We start from the raw sequence: 26,248 nt of genomic DNA on the forward strand, positions 1-26,248 counted from the left end.
CAGGGTTCAGCTTTTTTATTGTTTCAACTGTGGACTGTCCCTTCAAAAACCCAACAACCAATCGATACCAACGTCAATACAAATAGAATCATACTTTCTGTCTAACATGAAGATTCACAGAATGAAAGCAAACATACATTACAATCAGTGTAAAGGTCTGCTAGAAGTGGCCTTAGCTTGTTACACACTGACACTAGTCAATGTTAAGCTGGTCTTCCAGTAGTCATCTCAGCCACAGACAGACTAGTGTCTTTACACTGTGACTTCTCACCAACAGCCATTCCATTTTCATGAGGAGCACATTGCTTCACAAGTGTGTGTGTGTTATGGTTGGAAATATGAGTCACCGTTACTCAGGTACTAAAAGCGTTATTGGACCTACTAGTGGTGTAGACTAGTGGTGTCATGGTGTAGACTAGTGGTGTAGTGGTGTAGACTAGTTGTGTAGTGGAGTAGACTAGTGGTGTCATGGTGTAGACTAGTGGGGTAGAGTAGTTGTGTAGTGGAGTAGACTAGTGGTGTAGTGGTGTAGACTAGTGGTGTAGTGTAGTGGTGTAGACTAGTGGTGTATTGGAATGGATTCATAAAGGTATGGATCACTTTGTGGCAGCAGTGGCTGTGGGCCGGGGCTAGTTGTGGATGTGGATCACTTTGTGGCAGGTGTCTCATCTTGGTCTGTTCCCATGCGTTTGTGGATGTGGATCACTTTGTGGCAGGTGTCAGGTCTAGGTCTGTTCACATGCGTTTGTGGATGTGGATCACTCTCCTGCAGTTGGGGCAGCGGTGTTCTACGTCCTTACAGGAGTCAACACAGAACGGAATCAAACAGCATGGCCAGCACCTAGAGAGAGAGAGAGAGAGAGAGGTGGGGTAGAGAGAGAGAGAAGGGATTCAGTGTGTGTATCCATCTGTACAGTGTATGTGTGTTTGTGAGAGAGAGAAAAAAAGAATGTGTGCCACATGTCTGCATATGGTACATGTGTGTCTGTGTGTGTGTGTGTGTGTGTGTGTATGCGTGTACAACTTACAGGAAGAAGCCGAGTGATCCACAGATGACCCAGGTGAGCAGTCCAGTGGTGTGTGTGGTCTCTGTCAGAACCTGGACCTGACAGTGGGGACACGTCATCTGGCCGGACACGTCTCTAGGCAGCGGCTGCTGCATCACCACCACCTGGGTTACTGCAGAGGGAGGAGAATACTGGTTAGAACCAGATAAAACTGGATATAACTTCATGGAATTGGATCGAATGGGATAGAACTGGACAGGACTAGAAAGAATCACCACCACCCGGGTTACTGTAGGGAGAGGGAAATACTGGTCAGAACCAGATAGAACTGGATAGAACTCAATAGAATGGGATAGAACTGGACAGAGCTAGATGGAACAGGATAGAACAGGATAGAACTCAATAGAATGGGATAGAACTGGACAGAGCTAGATAGAACAGGATAGAACTGGATAGAACAACTTAGGGCCCCAAAAAATTGTGTCGCTTGTTGTTAGTTCTATATTTCACACCCCTACAGAGGTAGAGGATTCGAGGGGTTGCTAAGGCCAGGACGTCCAGCCAATACCTTGTGTGTGTACAACTTGGTTCTCGTTTTTCACGGGGTACTGTGAATAATAAAATAAGGAACCGATTGAGGTAGTTTTGGTCAGTTTGGAGTTTTATTCAGTGTGTGTGTGTGTGTGTGTGTGTGTGTGTGTGACACTCACCCCCAGGGGGATTTGTAGGTTGTGCCATGCCCATGTCGTATTGGGGAGGTGGTGGGTACATGCCGGGTTGGGGACCTGATAAATAAGGGATAGATAAATACATCAATACACTGTGTCATTTATCACAAACCCAGGGATACAGAGTGGTTGGCCAGCATTATGGGAACACAAACCCAGGGATACAGAATGGTTGGCCAGCATTATGGGACTACAAACCCAGGGATACAGAGTGGTTGGCCAGCATTATGGGAACACAAACCCAGGGATACAGAGTGGTTGGCCAGCATTATGGGAACACAAACCCAGGGATACAGAATGGTTGGCCAACATTATGGGAACACAAACCCAGGGATACAAAATGGTTGGCCAGCATTATGGGACCACAAACCCAGGGATACAGAGTGGTTGGCCAGCATTATGGGACCACAAACCCAGGGATACAGAGTGGTTGGCCAGCATTATGGGAACACAAACCCAGGGATACAGAATGGTTGGCCAGCATTATGGGACCACAAACCCAGGGATACAGAGTGGTTGGCCAGCATTATGGGAACACAAACCCAGAGATACAGAGTGGTTGGTCAGTACTTAACAATGATGTTCATGACATCTATGGCTATCGTGACACACACACCGGCTGTCCCCATAGGAGCACCCATTTAGGTTCCAGGAAGAACCCTTTCAGGTTCCAGGAAGGTTCTAGATCACGCCTTATTTTCTAAGAGTGTAAATTTAAAACTGTCCCTAAGAGTATCAGTGTAGATCTGATCTCTTACCTCCCTGGAAGCCAGACTGAGGGGGGTAGGCTGTTCCCCCTCCACTTCCCTGGTAGCCCGCTGGGAGGCCGGGGTAGGGGGGAGCCGACACGTCCTGCGGGGGTCCAAACTGGCTCTTCTCCATACTGTCTGGGGTGGGGTTGAGAGAGAGAGTTGAAGGCACAATATCACATTTATCCCAATGGGACATCCTGGTTCAATAAATAAATACAAATTCTAACTTCCTGATTCATTCTAACCTCAGGCTCATCAATAACCTTTACTTACAGTAACCAGGTCAGTCGTTAAGAACAAATTATCTTTCATAAAAATCTACACATCATAAGGAAATGCATAGATTATACTGCTGCGCTATAAATACAGTGCATTCGGGAAAGTATTCAGACCCCTTGACTTTTTCCACATTTATTTAAATCACAGCCTTATTCTAAAATGGATTACATTTTTTTTTAAATATCATCCTAAATTTACACTCAATACCCCATAATGACAAAGCAAAAACAGGTTCTTGAAAATGTTTGAAAATTTCAAAAAAACAAAACAGAAATACATTATTTACATAAATATTCAGACCCTTTGCTATGAAATTGACTCGAAATTTCAGCTCAGGTGCATCCTGTTTCCATTGATCATCCTTGAAATGTTTCTACAACTTGATTGGAGTCCACCTGTGGTAAATTCAATTGATTGGACATGATTTGGAAAGGCACACACCTGTCTATGTAAGGTCCCACAGTTGACAGTGCATGTCACAGCAAAAACCAAGCCATGAGGTCGAAGGAATTGTCCGTAGAGCTCCGAGACAGGATTGTGTCGAGGCACAGATCTGGGGAAGGGTACCAAAAAAATATGCAGCATTGAAGGTCCCCAAGAACACAGTGGCCTTCATCATTCTTAAATGGAAGAAGATTGGAACCAACAAGACTCTACCTAGAGCTGAACGCCCGGCCAAACTGAGCAATTGGGGGAGAAGGGCCAGGGAGGTGACCAAGGACCCGATGGTTACTCTGACAGAGCTCTAGAGTTCCTCTGTGGAGATGGGAGAACCTTCCAGAAGGGCAACAATCTCTGCAGCACTCCACCAATCAAGCCTTTATGGTAGAGTGGCCAGATGGAAGCACTCAGTAAAAGGCACATGACAGCCAGCTTGGAGTTTGCCAAAAGGCACCTAAAGGACTCTGGGACCATCAGAAACAAGATTCTCAGGTCTGATGAAACCAAGATTGAACTCTTTGGCCTGAATGCCAATCGTCACATCTGGAGGAAACCTGGCACCATCCCGATGGTTTTCAGCGACAGGGACTGGGAGACTAGTCAGGATCGAGGCAAAGATTAATGGAGCAAAGTACAGAGAGATCCTTGATGAAAACCTGATCCTGAGTGCTCAGGAACTCAGACTGGGGTGAAGGTTCACCTTCCAACAGGACAACGACCCTAAGCACACAGCCAAGACAACGCAGGTGTGGCTTCGGGACAAGTCTCTGATTGTCCTTGAGTGGCCCAGCCAAAGCCCAGACAGGCCCAGCCAAAGCCCAAATACAGGTGTGCCAAGCTTGTAGCGTCATACCCAAGAAGACTCAAGGCTGTAATCACTGCCAAAGGTGCTTCAACAAAGTACTGAGTAAAGGGTCTGAATACTTATGTAAATGTGATATTTTCATTTGTTTGTTTTTTACACATTAGCTAACGTTTCTAAAAAACTGTTTTTACTTTGTCATTATGGGGTATTATGTGCAGATTGATGAGGGGGAAAAAAACTATTTAATCAATTTAAGAATAGGGCTGTAACGTAACAAAATGTGGAAAAAGTCAAGGGTTCTGAATACTTTCCGAATCCCAAATGACACACTATTCCCCATGGGCCCTTGTCAAAAGCATTGCACTAAATATGATACAGCATCATGTAGTTGACGATGGTGTTGTTATGAAGCTGTTACGGAGGCTTATCTGTTGGACTTTGTTCCACGGGATCATCAGGAAGTGAGGTAGAGTTGTTTAGTGTGTGTGTGTGTGTGTGTGTGTGTGTGTGTGTGTGTTGCGGGGGACTGCTGCTCCGCAGAAGAAAAATCAGCCCGCGCAGAGAAGCACGAGATTGAACCTCCCTCAACTTTCTAGTTTTCCCCGTTAACACTATCAACGTTTCCCTTTACTGTGGGAATTGTGATCGAATCAACGCAATAACGATTCAAGAGTAGTACCCTACGGGACCTGGTCAACAGTAGTACTCTACCCTATGGGCCCTGGTCAACAGTAGTACTCTACCCTATGGGCCCTGGTCAACAGTAGTACTCTACCCTATGGGCCGTGGTCAACAGTAGTACTCTACCCTATGGGCCCTGGTCAACAGTAGTACCCTACGGGCCCTGGTCAACAGTAGTACTCTACCTTATGGGCCCTGGTCAACAGTAGTACCCTATGGGCCCTGGTCAACAGTAGTACTCTACCCTATGGGCCCTGGTCAACAGTAGTACACTACCCTATGGGCCCTGGTCAACAGTAGTATCCTACCCTATGGGCCCTGGTCAACAGTAGTAGTCTACCCTATGGGCCCTGGTCAACAGTAGTACACTACAAAAGGTAACATGGGGCCATTAGGGATTCCCTCAAGACTGGGTCAGAGACCAAACAGAACAACAATCAGCTGCCAAGCACACTACACAATGGAGCCTGATACAGACTGCCCGCTCACTGTATGGTGTGTGTGTGAGAGAGAGAGAGAGAGAGAGAGAGAGAGAGAGAGAGAGACTGATCAAGACAGTTAAAGTTGGGTGGGCCATCAAGTGAAGTTTAAATTCTTAGATGAGGCATTTCTTGCTAATGTGATTGACAAGATAAAAGGATGCAAAAGAAGTCTGTGTGTACGTGTGTTAATGTGTGTGTGTGTGTGTGTGTGTGTGTGTGTGTGTGTGTGTGTGTGTGTGTGTGTGATTGTGGGTGTGAGAGAGAGAGAAAGAAAGTTGGGGGGCTGTACTGTGAAGTTGGGAGAGTTCATTATGGAAATCAAATCAAATTGTATTTGTCACATGCTTCATAAAGAATGTAAAACATTTAACATCTTTAAAATAAATGGCTTCTTCTCTTCCATTTATTGAGAAGTCATTCAATATAGATTTCCTTTTAAAAATTATTTCAGATTACTGCCTAAACTAACTGACTTCAATTCAAATTGACCCCAACCTTGACCTTTACTATACCCATTTACAATGGGCAGAAACCCAAACTCACACATCCTAGTCAGTTAAACATTTACGAAAGGCTTTATTTACATTTCCTTAATCCAACATCTCACAGAACAGCTGGACATTTCCCCATTAATGATATCATGGTTTGGTTAGCTATCAAATTCACTGATGTGTGAAGTACAGTTTGCCACTGTCTGTGTGTACACATCTAACAGCGCTGTCTGTGTGTACACATCTAACAGCGCTGTCTGTGTGTACACATCTAACAGCGCTGTCTGTGTGTACACATCTAACAGCGCTGTCTGTGTGTACACATCTAACAGCGCTGTCTGTGTGTACACATCTAACAGCGCTGTCTGTGTGTACACATCTAACAGAGCTGTCTGTGTGTACACATCTAACAGAGCTGCCTGTGTGTACACATCTAACAGCGCTGCCTGTGTGTACACATCTAACAGCGCTGTCTGTGTGTACACATCTAACAGCGCTGCCTGTGTGTACACATCTAACAGCGCTGCCTGTGTGTACACATCTAACAGCGCTGCCTGTGTGTACACATCTAACAGCGCTGTCTGTGTGTACACATCTAACAGAGCTGTCTATGTGTACACATCTAACAGCGCTGTCAGTGTGTACACATCTAACAGCGCTGTCAGTGTGTACACATCTAACAGAGCTGTCTGTGTGTACACATCTAACAGCGCTGTCTGTGTGTACACATCTAACAGCGCTGTCTGTGTGTACACATCTAACAGCGCTGTCTGTGTGTACACATTAACAGCGCTGTCTGTGTGTACACATCTAACAGAGCTGTCTGTGTGTACACATCTAACAGCGCTGTCAAACATTAGGCACCAAGACAGAGTTAGAAGATGGTAGGGTGACTGGTGCTGTGTTGTCTCTAAACCGATTAAAAAAACACCCCACTTCTAACAAGTCTTTTCCTTCTCACGTAGCAACACACACAAAACAAACACAGATATTCCTAGGCCTACACACAACTCTTTCATATTTTATTATATCCTGCAAAGAACCACTCTGAAACCCCCCATCTCAGAGCACCCTTTCCCAGCAATGAGCAGAGCGACAGCCCCTTACCTTTTTGGAGTCCTGGAGGAGACGAGGTACTGTGGACTGTGTGGACCTAAAGATCAGAGCTGCGACTCCCTCGAGAGAAAGTGAACCAGTAGGAAAGAGAGCGAGAACGAGCGCATACACAGAGGGGAGGAGTGAGGGAGGAGTGAGGCAGATGAGGTAACAACGTTATCTTAAGTGGCTGAATAGTGAACACAAGCCTGATGGAAAATAACTACACCCATTGGTCACTCACTAGTTCCAGTGTAATTGCATCATCACTGTGTGATGACAAATCCCAGTATAACAGGAAACAGGAAATTCCACTCACACCAGGGGCATTTTCCAAATGACAATGATCCCTGGTCAAATGAAGTGCACTTCTGTATCTAGGGAACAGGGTGTCATTTGAGACGCAGTTAGACTATTAGAACATAATTCAGACTAGACAGTCATTACTTTACTAACATTGGTCCATTGGTGTTTGGAAAAAGGTCATTAGAACACCTAACACAGGCCTATTTTCAGGTGAATACATTTTAGAAAAGTGTGTGTGTGTTCATCCATCCACCATTTGTTGTTACCTGAGAATGTATACTGAACAAAAATATAAAGGTAACATGCAACAATTTCAACAGTTTTACTGAGTTACAGTAAATCAGTAAATTGAAATGAATGTATTAGGCCCTAATCTATGGATTTCATATGACTGGGCAGGGGGGCAGCCATAGATGGGCCTGGAAGAGCATAGGCCCACCCAGGTTGGAGGCGGCTTATGGTAGAGAAATTAACATTAAATTCTCTGGCAACAGCTCTGGTGAACATTCCTGCAGTCAGCGTGCCAATTGCATGCTCCCTCAAAACTTGAGACATCTGTGGCATTGCACACTTTTAGAATGGCCTCCCGCCCACATACACTTGTATCCCTCCTCCGGCTTGGCTACCGCGGGGTACCGTTCAGAGGAATGGCAGCCCAGAGGAATGGCACTTCAAGCCTTTCTTTACCCATCACCAGGTGGTTACAGACTGAAACAACGCAGAGAGGATTCGCCATGAGTCCAAAACACTGTATAAGGAGACCGAGGCCGGGACTCTGCACACCCAAGCTGAGGGGACGCGGCACCTGGGCGAGAGACTACAGGATATCCACTTCTGGAAGTCGGAGCTGCAGCGGCACGTCGAAAAGCTGGTGGCTGAGACAGACCTCCTCCTGCAGCAGAAGAGAAGGCTGTTGAAGTCGCTGGATGCCACCGAGATCCCGTTCGCCATTGCCACGGATAACCTAACCTGTCGGTCGGTAACAGCGACCACATAGAAGAGGAGCTGCTGATGATACAAAAAAAATATTGATTTGTCTTTGCTCTAGTTCACCTAAATACTTGTATCATTACTAAATGTTGACTAGACGTGATTTCACTAGAAACCAATCTGAAAATAAGGTGATGGTTGTGTTTGTGTACCGCAGGAGGTGGAGTTGGTCAGGAGCATCCAGGCTGTGTTGAAGAGAACGCTGAGTCAGGCTGTCAATCAAATCAAGTGAGTGTCACAATTAAACAATAAGGGTTTTTATTTATCAAAACTTGGACGATACAAATTATGACAAGGAAATAAACCAAAGTGCTTTAAAATATACCAAGGGCTAAATTACTTGAAAAATGGACTGTCCTATAAAGTATTAAGTTAAAAAAGAACTAAGCTATAACGTGCAGGAACAGAAAGTACATAAACCAAAAATCAACTCACTGATGGGATGTTCCATGGAGACTATAAGAGGAGTGGCCAGCTCCAAGGCCAGTCTGCAAACCATCAAGTTTTACATTTATACAATAATGATATAACGTTAAATGCAAACATTATTTTAGCAATAACAGTAGACAATATAAATGTATAACTGTACATAGCTATTTTAAACTCGTCAAAGGGAAAAAGAGTTCTACTGGGGTGAGCAGAGGGTGGGCATTTCCCAACGCCCTTCCGGAACCGTATTTTAACCCTGGGATTCAGGTCGGACCTCCTTTATCAGAACACCGCGGCACCCATCACTGCTGAGGAATAGAGGGAAACAAGACATTACTTTGTACTGTGACTATTTACTTGAGAGTGATAATGGTTAAATTATACCAATGACTGTTACCACGTAAACTATGAAGCATGCACTCAACATAGAAAAAAACAATGATAGCAAATGTCAAACTGTATTTCTGCAATACAGTTACGTATGGGATATAAGAAACAAAAGCTGTGTCGCGTCGTCATTTATATTATGTGTATCGTTGTGTGTATAGTGCATGAAATTAAAAGGATATTTGTTATGGCCTGTGTACACTTGCACGCGGTAAACTACCGCGTGGCTCGCTTGTGGGCATCCTGGCAGCAGCAGTTCGGTTGTGCGACAATAATTCAGCATAGTAAATTTGTATGAAGATCTGTTTTTTAAATGGGTAAATAGTGAAATCTATTCTCCATTTCATTCATTTATAAACAGTTAAATAATAGTGTGCTCTAAACCGCTCTGGTGACAAACGTTGCTGCCCTGTTTCCAATCGTCCACATTGCTGCTGGGAGAACCTATTCAAGTAAATACACTTTGGGGGGGAAGACTATACCCGTGTTCGAATACCCATAACATAATGTATACTACATACTTAATGAGTGTATATACTATTAGTTAATTTTAGGAAACTGCAAACGAAAGGTATCCTTCCAATTCGGAAGTTGATGCTGTTACTATGCAACTTCTTTCTAGCTTGTTAGTAAAACAAATGACAAGACCTCTTACGACTTCATTAACAATGTCCATTAAGAACGCTCAACGACGATACTGCTAAGAATTACGTGAATAATCAAGTCGGTAGGTTGCGTATGTAAATTCACTCTGCTGATATGCTATGCGGTTCGTAAGGATAGCGTAGCTAACAAATCGTCTGGCAACATAATGTGTAACTTATTTGAAAAGTAATTACTTTATTACATTGCTCGACATTTCCTTGACATGTGTCATTAGTTAAAGCAATGAATTCGTATCTTTTCTCGTCGGATTTCGCCAGCATATTTTCCGCCATTTTCTTCAAATCTGAAAACGTTGAAGCCACGCCCATTTTTGGAAGAACTGCATTATGGGCCCTAAAAGCATGGAAACGTTGTACACTGCTATGACCAATAAGCATACCAGTCAATTTACTTCACAAATAGTAAGGTTAGTATAAGTATTTCAACACAGTTTATTTATTATTAGCTAACTAGCTACAGTGCAAGTTAACTCAACTGAGCTGCTAACGTAGCTAGCTATCTAGCCAACTTTACATACTGCATAGCTAGCTAACTGAATTAAATATCACCAGTTACCTAACTTCATAATGGCTAGCTATCTTGATGTAATTGTAAAATAAACTCCAAATGCATTTGTAGGTAACTAGCTAACAGCCATGGAAGAGAGTGAACGGATAGCTGCTCCAACTGTCAAAGAAGGTAGAGTAGGCTATTCTGGATAGGGCAGGTACTGTTGTGTAGTTCCACTCCATAGAAAGAAGTGAGGACAGAGAATTGTAACATAATATTCAGTGCAGTCTAATTTTAGTATAATGAAGTCTGTTTTCTGCCCTCAGATACAGAGCTGTGAAACCCTGTCTGCAGATGAAGAGCCCCCCACGGGGGGCCAGCACAGACAACAACAAAAAAATAATGAAATGTATGCATTCACTACTGTAAGTCGCTCTGGATAAGAGCGTCTGCTAAATGACAAAAAAAAAAAAAGAGCAATGGTTCCCAGTCCTGTTCCTGGGGTCTCAAAGGGGTGCACATTTTTATTTTTGCCTTAGCGCTGCACAGCTGATTCAAATGATCAAGTCATCATCAAGCTTCAAGTGGTATTTATGTATTCATTTGTGACGCTATCCTTGATATGATCCTGCTGTTGTCACATGCTACACATGCATCTATCCAATGTTATCATGTTTGTTATAAGATATATTATACTTTAGTAATCCACAATGACCTGGTGACGTAAAAGTCTAATGACATTATCTTCCATATTCCTACAGATGCCTTGCGACTTTCTTCAAAACGATTGCCTACAGTTACTGTGTAGGGCACTGCACAGTTGGGTGGCAAGGGCCATCTGGGACTGTCTCGTGGGGATTTCAGGCATCTGTGAAGGCTACCTGTGTCCTGCATAACTTCATGATGATGAACAGGAGGGGATCTGCAGCTCTCCTACATGTGCCAGAGGAGAGGTCTGCTGCTCTGCAGGATGTTGCCAGGATGGGGGCCAACAATGCAGCACAGGAGGCAATCTGTGTGCGGGAGACCTTCACCTCCTACTTCTTCGAAGAGGATGCTGTTCCCTGGCAACACCAGAGTACACTATGCAAAACCAAAGGCTCTTTTAAGAGCCATCCACATTGCAATAAGAGTATTCTTCCATTTACTTAGCTATATGAACTGCAGTTATTCAATAAGTCTCTAAGTCTCCTTCACTCCATCCCTCGCGCCCCTTCTCCCGTAATCCTCTAGGTCAGTGGTTCCCAAACTTTTTATAGTCCTGTACCCCTTCAATATTCAACCTCCAGCTGCATACCCCCTCTAGCACCAGGGTCAGCACACTCTCAAATGTTGTTTTTTTGCCATCATTGTAAGCCTGCCCCACACACTATACATTTATTAAACATAAGAATGAGTGTGAGTTTGTCACAACCCGGCTCATGGGAATTGACAAAGAGCTCTTATAGGACAAGGGCACAAAATAATATAATAAAATTCAATAAATTTGCTGTTTATTTAACCATCTTACATATAAAACCGTTTGTTCATCGAAAATTGATTTTAAAAAAAATGGTTATTGAAATGTGAATCACATTTTTGTTTGGGAATATCTGCTCTAGGTTATATCAGCTGTGTTGGTGAACCCCTCCTGTATCTGAACTGGCTACATAGAGGGCACAGCATGATCAGAGGTGAGAGGTCACTTGGTTGGGTCAACAGGAAGTATTATTAAAGAGATGCTTTACATTGAAATACAGATCGAGATGTAGTAGTCCCAGAGTTTAGAATTTTACCTCCTGATGATTATGATGACTGACAGTGATAGCATGATTAAGCCTTGTTTTTAAAATTTTTATTCTGTCTCTCGTCTGCAGGTATGTTTTGATGTGAGAGAGGATGACAACCCCCAGTCCCATCATCGCCACCTCACCCACCGTTAAGATAAACTTCATGCCAACTTGGGGCCCAAGGCTGGTTAGGAGACACTTATGTAATTAAGTTTAGTAGCACTGTAATCCTTCCCTGCTCCTCTGTTCTTACCTCTTTCTCTTTTACACTCACACCTCTCTCCCCACATTTCTTCCACTGTTTTTATGTGTACCAGCTGTGCATTGAAGTACAGATTGTACTAATATTTTTAAATAATATTACAATTATAACTTAATTATAACACTTGGATAATGAACTTCTTTCAATAAAGTGTTCCACATTCTCTACTGGTTGAAGTCTCTCATTTGATGAAATACCACAACTATCCTGTCCTCAGTTCAGTGCAGATGAAGGAAATGAGATAGATGAACCTATTTACATGATGCATAGGAAGTGTAGTGTACTGTTTCTTTAAAATTCTGTTTCTGTATATATGAATTACAAATCAGCCTTTTAACTAGTTAAATCATTTTTCTAGTCTATTGCATAGTTAATGTGTAACCAACCACTGATGTCCCAGGACCAAGATTGGTAAACACTGTTGAAGTGTATAATTGTAATACATACATGCAGACATAGCATCATTCAAATAATGCCGTTTGATACTCCTAGTATTGGACATGACTGAAAAATAATGTCTCAGACATTCATGTCTTAAATTAGAATTAACCCTGGTAAAGATTGACAACCAGATTATAATATCCTCTGGGAAATGGCTAGTAGTGATGGTCACTGGTGGTCATTTATTTTGCACATTCATACCTGAACCACACCTTTATTTGCAGTAGAGTACATGATCAGTGAATATATTCAATGTACAGGCTACAATGTGGGGATATCATGCTTGGTAATAACTGCATGTATATATGACTTGCATCCTTGGCACAAAGTTATATTATATTCTACTCAATCCATAGGCTTTTGAAGTTGATACAACCGGCTATGATAGCTGAGGTTCATAGCTAGGTTCTGAACTAATATGTATACCAAACGTTTGGGTCCATACACAGATCGGCTAAATGGCTAGCTACACATCATAGGCATACAGGTATTTTTATCCTCCACTGCACAATAAACAAGAAATGAGTTACCTAGTTACGTTATCCACAAGGCAAGCGTACAAAATAGTACATTCAATTTGCAGTAAATGCTTTAGCTAGCTAGATTCTTTACGTCCACTGTTTCACAAGATGACAGCCTGGTTTGCTGGTTGTTTCAGGAATTCCTAAAACAAAGAACACGAATTACAATTTCATACTCATGTCACAACAGCCATAAAGCTAGCTGGCTACTGTTAGCTAGTCAGCTAGCTTGCTAAATCGCGATTTTCGTAAATGAACTGTATGATAAAAACATATGCATCATCGTTTGTCTCTACATTAACTAACATATTCCTGTCGACTGTACATTTTGCACGATTTGTTATGACGTTATAATCACTTACATTTGCTTCCATCCTAGTATTTTTGTCAGCCATCTTTGCAGCAGCTGAGCCGGGTTGCAGCCTATTCATTAGGTACCAAACAAAGGAAAATGGACTAACAGGGAGGGACTACCTGAGGTTGTCCAATAAGAAACGCTCGTTTCCGTTTTCCATTACTAATGAATAATGATCTTGCTCTGGTAACAATGTCCTTTTTTTGTCTTATGGCGCCCCGTACTGTCTGTAATACGTAGCTACTCACCCGCAAAGCATGCAAAGGAAAAACCAAGGAGGCCGAGATGCAAAAAGTGCCTGTGAAAAGTGCTAACAGGTGATAAACAGCACTGATGTTTAGGCATAGAAGCCCAAACGTATTCTCCTTTTTTATTCATCACATGTTATATAGCTGTATTCTGCCCAACCAAGCAAAAAGGCAGTAACTGCTCATTTGGTCGAAAATGAGTTAGTCATTTTTGCTACATTAAATACATGCTTAATCATGTGGACAAGTATCCTGCCTCTATTGTGTTCTGGAGAAAATTGGTGTTATGTTATTTTGCTTGGTAGGGCAGTATTATACACACACGCACGCACGGATGTATTATACACACAAACACAGACACACACTCTCTTTTTTAAATACATCTTTTATAGCATGTATGAGTGCATACAATTATTGACAATTATGTACAAATGTATGCTTTTAAAATGTTTCTTATCTAAACACACACTATATTTACCACAAATGTAACACAATACATTTGCAATTCTAACATGCTCCTTGGTATGTGACAATACTTTTATTCAGCTCAGCTTTTTCCTTCAGTTCCTGAAAGTCCCGTTGAAAGTTGTTGAGCTGGGTCTGAGAGCCTTGGACCATGACAGTACCGGTGTGATAAAGATTCACTGTAATAACCTTTAAGTGACTGTCATCCGCATACGCTTTGACCTGTACGGCATTGTTGATGTCTCTCTCTTCAGTGTCGAGGTAGATTTGGTGCAGGGCAGTACGCCAGGCTGTGGGGTGCGCTGTGTAGAAAACATAGTTGGTTTTGACTCTGTTCCACAGTGCTTTTCTGTAATCCACTATCAGAGTCTCAGGATGTTTCCTCAAGACTTCCTCCTTGTGATGTTTCCTAGCCTTAGAATCCATACCTTCAGTGTATGGGATTTCAGTGGCCTGCACCACACCTAGATTGATGCTTCCTCTAAGCAGGAAGGGCTTTACTCCAGCGCCCTTAGGTTTTACCTTCAGCGACCGTGACAGTCCTCGTCCTGTTCTTCCAGAACCCCAGAACATTTCAAATAACGTTGTGAACTTTAAGGTTAAAAAAGATAGTAAGTTTATCTTCAGTATCTCACGTTGTTGTTGTCTATTTAGTCCTGGGAAATCTGGGTAATTTGTCCCTCAGTCCTAATGTTGCCTGTTGAACATGCAAAACATGCAGAGATCAGAATGTTGAAAACAGAAATACTAACTTAGTCTCAATCTTAAAGTGCATACAGCTCATTACAAGTGCCAACAACTGGGTGACACATAGCCTAGAGGTTAAGAGCACTGGGCCTATAATCTGAAAAAATCTGCCGTTCTTCCCTTGAGCAAGGCAGTTAACCCCCAACAACAACTGCTCCCCAGGCGCCGTGGACGTCGATTAAGGAGGGGTTAAATGCAGTTGAATGCATTCAGTTGTGCATCTGACTATGTATCACCTTTCCCCTTTCCCACCCAAGGTTTATTATTATTATTATTATCGTCCACTAATATCATTGTCTTACCAGGGATAGCGTGATTAAAATCGCCAAAAACCGCTGTGACTGGCAGCATATGACTCCAACAAACGAGGTTCCTTCTGCATTTTTCAAAAAGATACAAACGCTAAGTACTGTAACACCATTGGATGCCGCAGACACGTATCTTCTGGCGGTGTTTTGAGCAGGTGCGTATCACATGAAGATGATGCAATCTGAAAATGGCAGTGTTTTCCATGTTATCATATCATGTATCTCACGTCCCTATTCATACACAACTAAAAACTACTACTACTACACACGTCTACTACTACACAGTATTTGTGTTTACTGAGTCCGCCAGATCAGAGGCAGTAGGGTGGTGGTGGTGGTGGTGGTGGGGGTGGTGGAGAGAGCGAGAATGTTTTTCTTCTTTCTTCCCCATCAGGGCACTTTGGGATGTGGTATGTGCGTGAGTAGAGAGAGAGTGACTGATCGAGACAGTTATAGTTGGGTGGGTCATCCGCTGTACTGTAGGTGGCACGTGCTTTTGGAAATGGTTACAGAGAATGCTGCAAGCGGACCTGCTGTTGCCACACACACCAATTCACCATCCCTACTACACACACACATACACACGCATGCCCGCACACACACACACACACACACAAGCAGTGTGTGGTAAACCATGACTTTGACTCTGACTGGATAGTGCTGATAGGTTGAACACTGTGTCCTTGTGTCGAATGTGCAAAATAAATTACCACCAGTGACCATCACTACTAGCCATTTCCCAGAGGATATTATAATCTGGTTGTCAATCTTTACCAGAGTTAATTCGAATTTAAGACACCCAATTCAGGAAGTGATTTTATATTTAAATGTAAAACATTTAACATCTTTTTAAATAAAAAGCTTCTCCTCTTCCATTTATTGAGAAGTCATTGAATATAGATTTCCTTTTTTCAATTATTTCAGATTACTTCTTGAACTAACTGACTTCAATTCGAATTGACCCCAACCTTGACCTTTACTATTGTCACAAAATAAGTCGTACTCTTCGGCGAAAATGTCAGACAGGAGAGAGAAGGACCAAGGCGCAGCGGAAGTGTGGACACTCATTCTTTTAATTGGTAAATGAAAAAAAGCATCCACAGGGAAAACAAAAACAAAACAATGACCAGTACTCACGATACGACAGTGTAGCAGGCTAAACCAAAAAGCAGTGCTCACAAACAATTCCCCACATCCCCAAAAACAAACACACACACCTATATAGGACTTCCAATCAAAGGCAACTATACACACCTGCCTTCAATTGGAAGTCCCAATCATCAACCCAACATTTAACAAACACAAACCCCCTGCCACATCCTGACCAAGACTAAGCAAAACGCCCTCTGCTGGTCAGGACGTGACAGTACCCCCCCCTCAAGGTGCAGACTCCGGGATGCACCTTAAAAAAGAAAAACACAAGAAAATCCCCCATACCCCAACAAAACCAACAAACAATAACCCCTAAACCAAAAGGGAGGGAAGGGAGGGTGGCTGCCGTCACCGACGGCACTGTGCTACACCCTCCCTCCCCAACCCACCTATCCTGGAGGTGGCTCAGGTGCAGGACGTGGACCTCGTTCCCCCTTTGGCGTCACCCACTTTGGTGGCGCCGCTAGCTGCGCCGGGCAGACGTGCCACTCGGGCTGACCCTGGCAGACGGACCACTCGGGCTGGGCCGGAGGACAGGAGGGCCACTCGGGCTGGGCCGGAGGACAGGAGGGCCACTCGGGCTGGGCCGGAGGACAGGAGGGCCCCTCGGGCTGGGCCGGAGGACAGGAGGGCCCCTCGGGCTGATCCTGACTGACGGGCCACTCTGGCAGCTCCTGACAGGCAGGGCACTCTGGCAGCCCCGAACAGGCGGGCCAGTCTGGCCACTCTGGCAGTTCCGGGCAGTCTGGCCACTCTGGCAGTTCCGGGCAGTCTGGCCACTCTGGCAGTTCCGGGCAGTCTGGCCACTCTGGCAGTTCCGGGCAGTCTGGCCACTCTGGCAGTTCCGGGCAGTCTGGCCACTCTGGCAGTTCCGGGCAGTCTGGCCACTCTGGCGGCTTCTGACTAGCGGGCGGCTCTGGCGGCCCCTGACTAGTGGGCGGCTCTGGTGACGTATGACTGGCGGGCAGCTCTGGTGACGTATGACTGGTGGGCAGCTCTGGTGACTGTTGACTGGCGGGCAGCTCTGGTGACTGTTGACTGGCGGGCAGCTCTGGTGACTGTTGACTGGCGGGCAGCTCTGGTGACTGTTGACTGGCGGGCAGCTCTGGTGACTGTTGACTGGCACTCCCGTCTTGCCCCGTCAACCAGCCCTTGTCCCCCCCTAAAAAAATCTTGGGGGTGCCTCTCGGTCTCCCTTACCCGTCGTGTCTCCCAGTCCTCGCCAGCCTTCTTCCGCTGCTTGGTCCTGGTTTGGTGGGGAATTCTGTCACAAAATAAGTCGTACTCTTCGGCGAAAATGTCAGACAGGAGAGAGAAGGACCAAGGTGCAGCGGAAGTGTGGACACTCATTCTTTTAATTGGTAAATGAAAAAAAGCATCCACAGGGAAAACAAAAACAAAACAATGAACAGTACTCACGATACGACAATGTAGCAGGCTAAACCAAAAAGCAGTGCTCACAAACAATTCCCCACATCCCCAAAAACAAACACACACACCTATATAGGACTTCCAATCAAAGGCAACTATACACACCTGCCTTCAATTGGAAGTCCCAATCATCAACCCAACATTTAACAAACACAAACCCCCTGCCACATCCTGACCAAGACTAAGCAAAACGCCCTCTGCTGGTCAGGACGTGACAACTATACCCATTTACAATGGGCAGAAACCCAAACTCACACATCCTAGTCAGTTAAACATTTACGGAAGGCATTATTTTCATTTCCTTAATCCAACATCCCACAGAACAGCTGGACATTTCCCCATAAATGATATTGTGGTTTGGTTAGCTATCAAATTCCCTGATGTGTGAAGTACAGTTTTCCGTGCTGTCTGTGTGTACACATCTAACAGCGCTGTCTGTGTGTACACATCTAACAGCGCTGTCTGTGTGTACACATCTAACAGAGCTGTCTGTGTGTACACATCTAACAGCGCTGTCTGTGTGTACACATCTAACAGCGCTGTCTGTGTGTACACATCTAACAACGCTGTCTGTGTGTACACATCTAACAGCGTTGTCTGTGTGTACACATCTAACAACGCTGTCTGTGTGTACACATCTAACAGCGCTGTCTGTGTTTACACATCTAACAGCGCTGTCTCTGTGTACACATCTAACAGAGCTGTCTGTGTGTACACATCTAACAGAGCTGCCTGTGTGTACACATCTAACAGAGCTGTCTGTGTGTACACATCTAACAGCGCTGTTTGTGTGTACACATCTAACAGAGCTGTCTGTGTGTCCACATCTAACAGAGCTGTCTGTGTGTACACATCTAACAGCGCTGTCTGTGTGTACACATCTAACAGCGCTGTCTGTGTGTTCACATCTAACAGAGCTGTCTGTGTGTACACATCTAACAGCGCTGTCTGTGTGTTCACATCTAACAGAGCTGTCTGTGTGTACACATCTAACAGCGCTGTCTGTGTGTACACATCTAACAGAGCTGTCTGTGTGTCCACATCTAACAGAGCTGTCTGTGTGTACACATCTAACAGCGCTGTCTGTGTGTACACATCTAACAGCGCTGTCTGTGTGTTCACATCTAACAGCGCTGTCTGTGTGTACACATCTAACAGAGCTGTCTGTGTGTACACATCTAACAGCGCTGTCAAACATTAGGCACCAAGACAGAGTTAGAAGAAGGTAGTGTGACTGGTGCTTTGTTTTCTCTAAACCGATTTTTAAAAACACCCCGCTTCTAACAATTCTTTTCCTTCTCACGTAGCAACACACACAAAACAAACACAGATATTCCTAGGCCTACACACAAGTCTTTCATATTTTATTATATCCTGCAAAGAAGCACTCTGAAACCCCCCAACTCAGAGCACCCTTTCCCAGCAACGAGCAGAGCGACAGCCCCTTACCTTTTTGGAGTCCTGGAGGAGATGAGGTACTGTGGACTGTGTGGAGCTAAAGATCAGATCTGCTACTCCAGACAGACAGACAGACAGACAGACAGACAGACAGACAGACAGACAGACAGACAGACAGCTTCCATCCTAGTATTTTTGTCAGCCATCTTTGCAGCAGCTGAGCCGGGTTGCAGCCTATTCATTAGGTACCAAACAAAGGAAAATGGACTAACAGGGAGGGACTACCTGAGGTTGTCCAATAAGAAACGCTCGTTTCCGTTTTCCATTACTAATGAATAATGATCTTGCTCTGGTAACAATGTCCTTTTTTTGTCTTATGGCGCCCCGTACTGTCTGTAATACGTAGCTACTCACCCGCAAAGCATGCAAAGGAAAAACCAAGGAGGCCGAGATGCAAAAAGTGCCTGTGAAAAGTGCTAACAGGTGATAAACAGCACTGATGTTTAGGCATAGAAGCCCAAACGTATTCTCCTTTTTTATTCATCACATGTTATATAGCTGTATTCTGCCCAACCAAGCAAAAAGGCAGTAACTGCTCATTTGGTCGAAAATGAGTTAGTCATTTTTGCTACATTAAATACATGCTTAATCATGTGGACAAGTATCCTGCCTCTATTGTATTGTGTTCTGGTGAAAATTGGTGTTATGTTATTTTGCTTGGTAGGGCAGTATTATACACACACGCACGCACGGATGTATTATACACACAAACACAGACACACACTCTCTTTTTTAAATACATATTTTATAGCATGTATGAGTGCATACAATTATTGACAATTAAGTACAAATTTATGCTTTTAAAATGTTTCTTATCTAAACACACACTATATTTACCACAAATGTAACACAATACATTTGCAATTCTAACATGCTCCTTGGTATGTGACAATACTTTTATTCAGCTCAGCTTTTTCCTTCAGTTCCTGAAAGTCCTGTTGAAAGTTGTTTAGCTGGGTCTGAGAGCCTTGGACCACGACGGTACCAGTGTGATAAAGATTCACTGTAATAACATCCTTAAAGTGACTGTCATCCGCATACGCTTTGACCTGTACGGCATTGTTGATGTCTCTCTCTTCAGTGTCGAGGTAGATTTGGTGCAGGGCAGTACGCCAGGCTGTGGGGTGCGCTGTGTAGAAAACATAGTTGGTTTTGACTCTGTTCCACAGTGCTTTTCTGTAATCCACTATCAGAGTCTCAGGATGTTTCCTCAAGACTTCCTCCTTGTAATGTTTCCTAGCCTTAGAATCCATACCTTCAGTGTATGGGATTTCAGTGGCCTGCACCACACCTAGATTGATGCTTCCTCTAAGCAGGAAGGGCTTTACTCCAGCGCCCTTAGGTTTTACCTTCAGCGACCGTGACAGTCCTCCTCCTGTTCTTCCAGAACCCCGGGACATTTCAAATAACGTTGTGAACTTTAAGGTTAAAAAAGATAGTAGGTTTATCTTCAGTATCTCACGTTGTTGTTGTCTATTTAGTCCTGGGAAATCTGGGTAATTTGTCCCTCTTTCCTAATGTTGCCTGTTGAAGATGCAAAACATGCAGAGATCAGAATGTTGAAAACAGAAATACTAACTTAGTCTCAATCTTAAAGTGCATACAGCTCATTACAAGTGCCAACAACTGGGTGACACATAGCCTAGAGGTTAAGAGCACTGGGCCTATAATCTGAAAAAATCTGCCGTTCTTCCCTTGAGCAAGGCAGTTAACCCCCAACAACAACTGCTCCCCAGGCGCCGTGGACGTCGATTAAGGAGGGGTTAAATGCAGTTGAATGTATTCAGTTGTGCAACTGACTATGTATCACCTTTCCCCTTTCCCACCCAAGGTTTATTATTATTATTATTATTATTGTCCACTACAAAAACTAAAACTAACCATGAAAAAAATACAAGACATCATTGTCTTACCAGGAATAGGATGATTAAAATCGCCAAAAACTGTTGCGACTGGCAGCATATGACTCCAACAGACGAGGTTCCTTCTGCATTTATCAACAACGTACAAACGCTAAGTACTGCAACAGTATTGGATGCCACCGACACGTGTCTTCTGGCGGTGTTTTGAGCGGGTGCGTATCACATGAAGATGATGCATCTTGGAATCCCCGAGCTGACAAGGTACAAATCTGTCGTTCTGTCCCTAAACAAGGCAGTTAACCCACTGTTCTTAGGCCGTCATTGAAAATAAGAATTTGTTCTTAACTAACTTGCCTGGTTAAATAAAGGTAAAATAAAAAAATAAAAAAGTGACAGTATTTTCCATGTTATCATATAATGTATCTCACGTCCCTATTCATACACAACTAAAAACTACTACTACTACACACGTCTACTACTACACAGTATTTGTGTTTACTGAGTCCGCCAGATCAGAGGCAGTAGGGTGGTGGTGGTGGTGGTGGTGGGGGTGGTGGAGAGAGCGAGAATGTTTTTCTTCTTTCTTCCCCATCAGGGCACTTTGGGATGTGGTATGTGCGTGAGTAGAGAGAGAGTGACTGATCGAGACAGTTATAGTTGGGTGGGTCATCCGCTGTACTGTAGGTGGCACGTGCTTTGGGAAATGGTTACAGAGAATGCTGCAAGCGGACCTGCTGTTGCCACACACACCAATTCACCATCCCTACTACACACACACATACACACGCACACGCATGCCCGCACACACACACACACACAAGCAGTGTGTGGTAAACCATGACTTTGACTCTGACTGGATAGTGCTGATAGGTTGAACACTGTGTCCTTGTGTCGAATGTGCAAAATAAATTACCACCAGTGACCATCACTACTAGCCATTTCCCAGAGGATATTATAATCTGGTTGTCAATCTTTACCAGAGTTAATTCGAATTTAAGACACCCAATTCAGGAAGTGATTTTATATTTAAATGTAAAACATTTAACATCTTTTTAAATAAAAAGCTTCTCCTCTTCCATTTATTGAGAAGTCATTGAATATAGATTTCCTTTTTTCAATTATTTCAGATTACTTCTTGAACTAACTGACTTCAATTCGAATTGACCCCAACCTTGACCTTTACTATTGTCACAAAATAAGTCGTACTCTTCGGCGAAAATGTCAGACAGGAGAGAGAAGGACCAAGGCGCAGCGGAAGTGTGGACACTCATTCTTTTAATTGGTAAATGAAAAAAAGCATCCACAGGGAAAACAAAAACAAAACAATGACCAGTACTCACGATACGACAGTGTAGCAGGCTAAACCAAAAAGCAGTGCTCACAAACAATTCCCCACATCCCCAAAAACAAACACACACACCTATATAGGACTTCCAATCAAAGGCAACTATACACACCTGCCTTCAATTGGAAGTCCCAATCATCAACCCAACATTTAACAAACACAAACCCCCTGCCACATCCTGACCAAGACTAAGCAAAACGCCCTCTGCTGGTCAGGACGTGACAGTACCCCCCCCTCAAGGTGCAGACTCCGGGATGCACCTTAAAAAAGAAAAACACAAGAAAATCCCCCATACCCCAACAAAACCAACAAACAATAACCCCTAAACCAAAAGGGAGGGAAGGGAGGGTGGCTGCCGTCACCGACGGCACTGTGCTACACCCTCCCTCCCCAACCCACCTATCCTGGAGGTGGCTCAGGTGCAGGACGTGGACCTTGTTCCCCCTTTGGCGTTGCCCACTTTGGTGGCGCCGCTAGCTGCGCCGGGCAGACGTGCCACTCGGGCTGACCCTGGCAGACGGACCACTCGGGCTGGGCCGGAGGACAGGAGGGCCACTCGGGCTGGGCCGGAGGACAGGAGGGCCACTCGGGCTGGGCCGGAGGACAGGAGGGCCCCTCGGGCTGGGCCGGAGGACAGGAGGGCCCCTCGGGCTGATCCTGACTGACGGGCCACTCTGGCAGCTCCTGACAGGCAGGGCACTCTGGCAGCCCCGAACAGGCGGGCCAGTCTGGCCACTCTGGCAGTTCCGGGCAGTCTGGCCACTCTGGCAGTTCCGGGCAGTCTGGCCACTCTGGCAGTTCCGGGCAGTCTGGCCACTCTGGCAGTTCCGGGCAGTCTGGCCACTCTGGCAGTTCCGGGCAGTCTGGCCACTCTGGCAGTTCCGGGCAGTCTGGCCACTCTGGCGGCTTCTGACTAGCGGGCGGCTCTGGCGGCCCCTGACTAGTGGGCGGCTCTGGTGACGTATGACTGGCGGGCAGCTCTGGTGACGTATGACTGGTGGGCAGCTCTGGTGACTGTTGACTGGCGGGCAGCTCTGGTGACTGTTGACTGGCGGGCAGCTCTGGTGACTGTTGACTGGCGGGCAGCTCTGGTGACTGTTGACTGGCGGGCAGCTCTGGTGACTGTTGACTGGCACTCCCGTCTTGCCCCGTCAACCAGCCCTTGTGCCCCCCCCTAAAAAAATCTTGGGGGTGCCTCTCGGTCTCCCTTACCCGTCGTGTCTCCCAGACCTCGCCAGCCTTCTTCCGCTGCTTGGTCCTGGTTTGGTGGGGAATTCTGTCACAAAATAAGTCGTTCTCTTCGGCGAAAATGTCAGACAGGAGAGAGAAGGACCAAGGCGCAGCGGAAGTGTGGACACTCATTCTTTTAATTGGTAAATGAAAAAAAGCATCCACAGGGAAAACAAAAACAAAACAATGACCAGTACTCACGATACGACAATGTAGCAGGCTAAACCAAAAAGCAGTGCTCACAAACAATTCCCCACATCCCCAAAAACAAACACACACACCTATATAGGACTTCCAATGAAAGGCAACTATACACACCTGCCTTCAATTGGAAGTCCCAATCATCAACCCAACATTTAACAAACACAAACCCCCTGCCACATCCTGACCAAGACTAAGCAAAACGCCCTCTGCTGGTCAGGACGTGACAGTACCCCCCTCAAGGTGCAGACTCCGGGATGCACCTTAAAAAAAGAAAAACACAAGAAAATCCCCCATACCCCAACAAAACCAACAAACAATAACCCCTAAACCAAAAGGGAGGGAAGGGAGGGTGGCTGCCGTCACCGACGGCACTGTGCTACACCCTCCCTCCCCAACCCACCTATCCTGGAGGTGGCTCAGGTGCAGGACGTGGACCTCGTTCCCCCTTTGGCGTCACCCACTTTGGTGGCGCCGCTAGCTGCGCCCGGGCAGACGTGCCACTCGGGCTGACCCTGGCAGACGGACCACTCGGGCTGGGCCGGAGGACAGGAGGGCCACTCGGGCTGGGCCGGAGGACAGGAGGGCCACTCGGGCTGGGCCGGAGGACAGGAGGGCCCCTCGGGCTGGGCCGGAGGACAGGAGGGCCCCTCGGGCTGATCCTGACTGACGGGCCACTCTGGCAGCTCCTGACAGGCAGGGCACTCTGGCAGCCCCGAACAGGCGGGCCAGTCTGGCCACTCTGGCAGTTCCGGGCAGTCTGGCCACTCTGGCAGTTCCGGGCAGTCTGGCCACTCTGGCAGTTCCGGGCAGTCTGGCCACTCTGGCAGTTCCGGGCAGTCTGGCCACTCTGGCAGTTCCGGGCAGTCTGGCCACTCTGGCAGTTCCGGGCAGTCTGGCCACTCTGGCAGTTCCGGGCAGTCTGGCCACTCTGGCGGCTTCTGACTAGCGGGCGGCTCTGGCGGCCCCTGACTAGTGGGCGGCTCTGGTGACGTATGACTGGCGGGCAGCTCTGGTGACGTATGACTGGTGGGCAGCTCTGGTGACTGTTGACTGGCGGGCAGCTCTGGTGACTGTTGACTGGCGGGCAGCTCTGGTGACTGTTGACTGGCGGGCAGCTCTGGTGACTGTTGACTGGCGGGCAGCTCTGGTGACTGTTGACTGGCACTCCCGTCTTGCCCCGTCAACCAGCCCTTGTCCCCCCCCCTAAAAAAATCTTGGGGGTGCCTCTCGGTCTCCCTTACCCGTCGTGTCTCCCAGTCCTCGCCAGCCTTCTTCCGCTGCTTGGTCCTGGTTTGGTGGGGAATTCTGTCACAAAATAAGTCGTACTCTTCGGCGAAAATGTCAGACAGGAGAGAGAAGGACCAAGGCGCAGCGGAAGTGTGGACACTCATTCTTTTAATTGGTAAATGAAAAAAAGCATCCACAGGGAAAACAAAAACAAAACAATGAACAGTACTCACTATACGACAATGTAGCAGGCTAAACCAAAAAGCAGTGCTCACAAACAATTCCCCACATCCCCAAAAACAAACACACACACCTATATAGGACTTCCAATCAAAGGCAACTATACACACCTGCCTTCAATTGGAAGTCCCAATCATCAACCCAACATTTAACAAACACAAACCCCCTGCCACATCCTGACCAAGACTAAGCAAAACGCCCTCTGCTGGTCAGGACGTGACAACTATACCCATTTACAATGGGCAGAAACCCAAACTCACACATCCTAGTCAGTTAAACATTTACGGAAGGCTTTATTTTCATTTCCTTAATCCAACATCCCACAGAACAGCTGGACATTTCCCCATAAATGATATTGTGGTTTGGTTAGCTATCAAATTCCCTGATGTGTGAAGTACAGTTTTCCGTGCTGTCTGTGTGTACACATATAACAGCGCTGTCTGTGTGTACACATCTAACAGCGCTGTCTGTGTGTACACATCTAACAGAGCTGTCTGTGTGTACACATCTAACAGCGCTGTCTGTGTATACACATCTAACAGCGCTGTCTGTGTGTACACATCTAACAGAGCTGTCTGTGTGTACACATCTAACAGAGCTGTCTGTGTGTACACATCTAACAGAGCTGTCTGTGTGTACACATCTAACAGAGCTGTCTGTGTGTACACATCTAACAGAGCTGTCTGTGTGTACACATCTAACAGAGCTGCCTGTGTGTACACATCTAACAGAGCTGTCTGTGTGTACACATCTAACAGCGCTGTTTGTGTGTACACATCTAACAGAGCTGTCTGTGTGTCCACATCTAACAGAGCTGTCTGTGTGTACACATCTAACAGCGCTGTCTGTGTGTACACATCTAACAGCGCTGTCTGTGTGTTCACATCTAACAGAGCTGTCTGTGTGTACACATCTAACAGCGCTGTCAAACATTAGGCACCAAGACAGAGTTAGA

At 45.4% G+C, this 26,248-nt stretch overlaps 2 protein-coding genes and 1 long non-coding RNA gene across 7 annotated transcripts in view; 2 read left to right on the top strand and 1 right to left on the bottom strand.

The window, feature by feature from the left end:
• Positions 1 to 19,245, bottom strand: LOC106591603 (lipopolysaccharide-induced tumor necrosis factor-alpha factor homolog). Of its 5 annotated transcripts, none has more exons than XM_045709437.1 (6): positions 6,774 to 6,941; positions 3,208 to 3,319; positions 2,494 to 2,618; positions 1,718 to 1,792; positions 1,029 to 1,179; positions 1 to 841 (listed from the first exon to the last, which is right to left on the bottom strand). In XM_045709437.1, exons 3-6 carry the CDS (start codon positions 2,615 to 2,617, stop codon positions 736 to 738), a joined length of 456 nt encoding a protein of 151 aa, XP_045565393.1. In that variant the 5' UTR covers position 2,618; positions 3,208 to 3,319; positions 6,774 to 6,941; the 3' UTR covers positions 1 to 735. The 5 variants fall into 5 exon arrangements, with proteins under 5 accessions (XP_045565393.1, XP_045565395.1, XP_045565402.1 ...); XM_045709439.1 differs by having other exon boundaries at positions 2,494 to 2,622; XM_045709446.1 differs by lacking the exons at positions 3,208 to 3,319; positions 6,774 to 6,941 and adding an exon at positions 19,177 to 19,245.
• The window catches only part of LOC106591594 (tektin 4), a 23,520-nt gene continuing 4,726 nt past the window's right edge, over positions 7,455 to 26,248 (top strand). Inside the window, 4 exon segments of the mRNA XM_045713275.1 lie at positions 7,455 to 7,527; positions 7,790 to 8,044; positions 8,047 to 8,079; positions 8,213 to 8,285. Of these exon segments, the coding sequence (XP_045569231.1) occupies positions 7,455 to 7,527; positions 7,790 to 8,044; positions 8,047 to 8,079; positions 8,213 to 8,285 (434 nt within the window).
• Positions 9,868 to 12,222, top strand: LOC106591617 (uncharacterized). The gene is made up of 5 exons (XR_001325435.2): positions 9,868 to 9,945; positions 10,158 to 10,615; positions 10,790 to 11,261; positions 11,630 to 11,701; positions 11,885 to 12,222. It is a non-coding gene; the product is annotated as an uncharacterized lncRNA (long non-coding RNA).

Source organism: Salmo salar, chromosome ssa02 (genome assembly GCF_905237065.1).
Source record: "Salmo salar chromosome ssa02, Ssal_v3.1, whole genome shotgun sequence".
Taxonomy (NCBI): domain Eukaryota; kingdom Metazoa; phylum Chordata; class Actinopteri; order Salmoniformes; family Salmonidae; genus Salmo; species Salmo salar.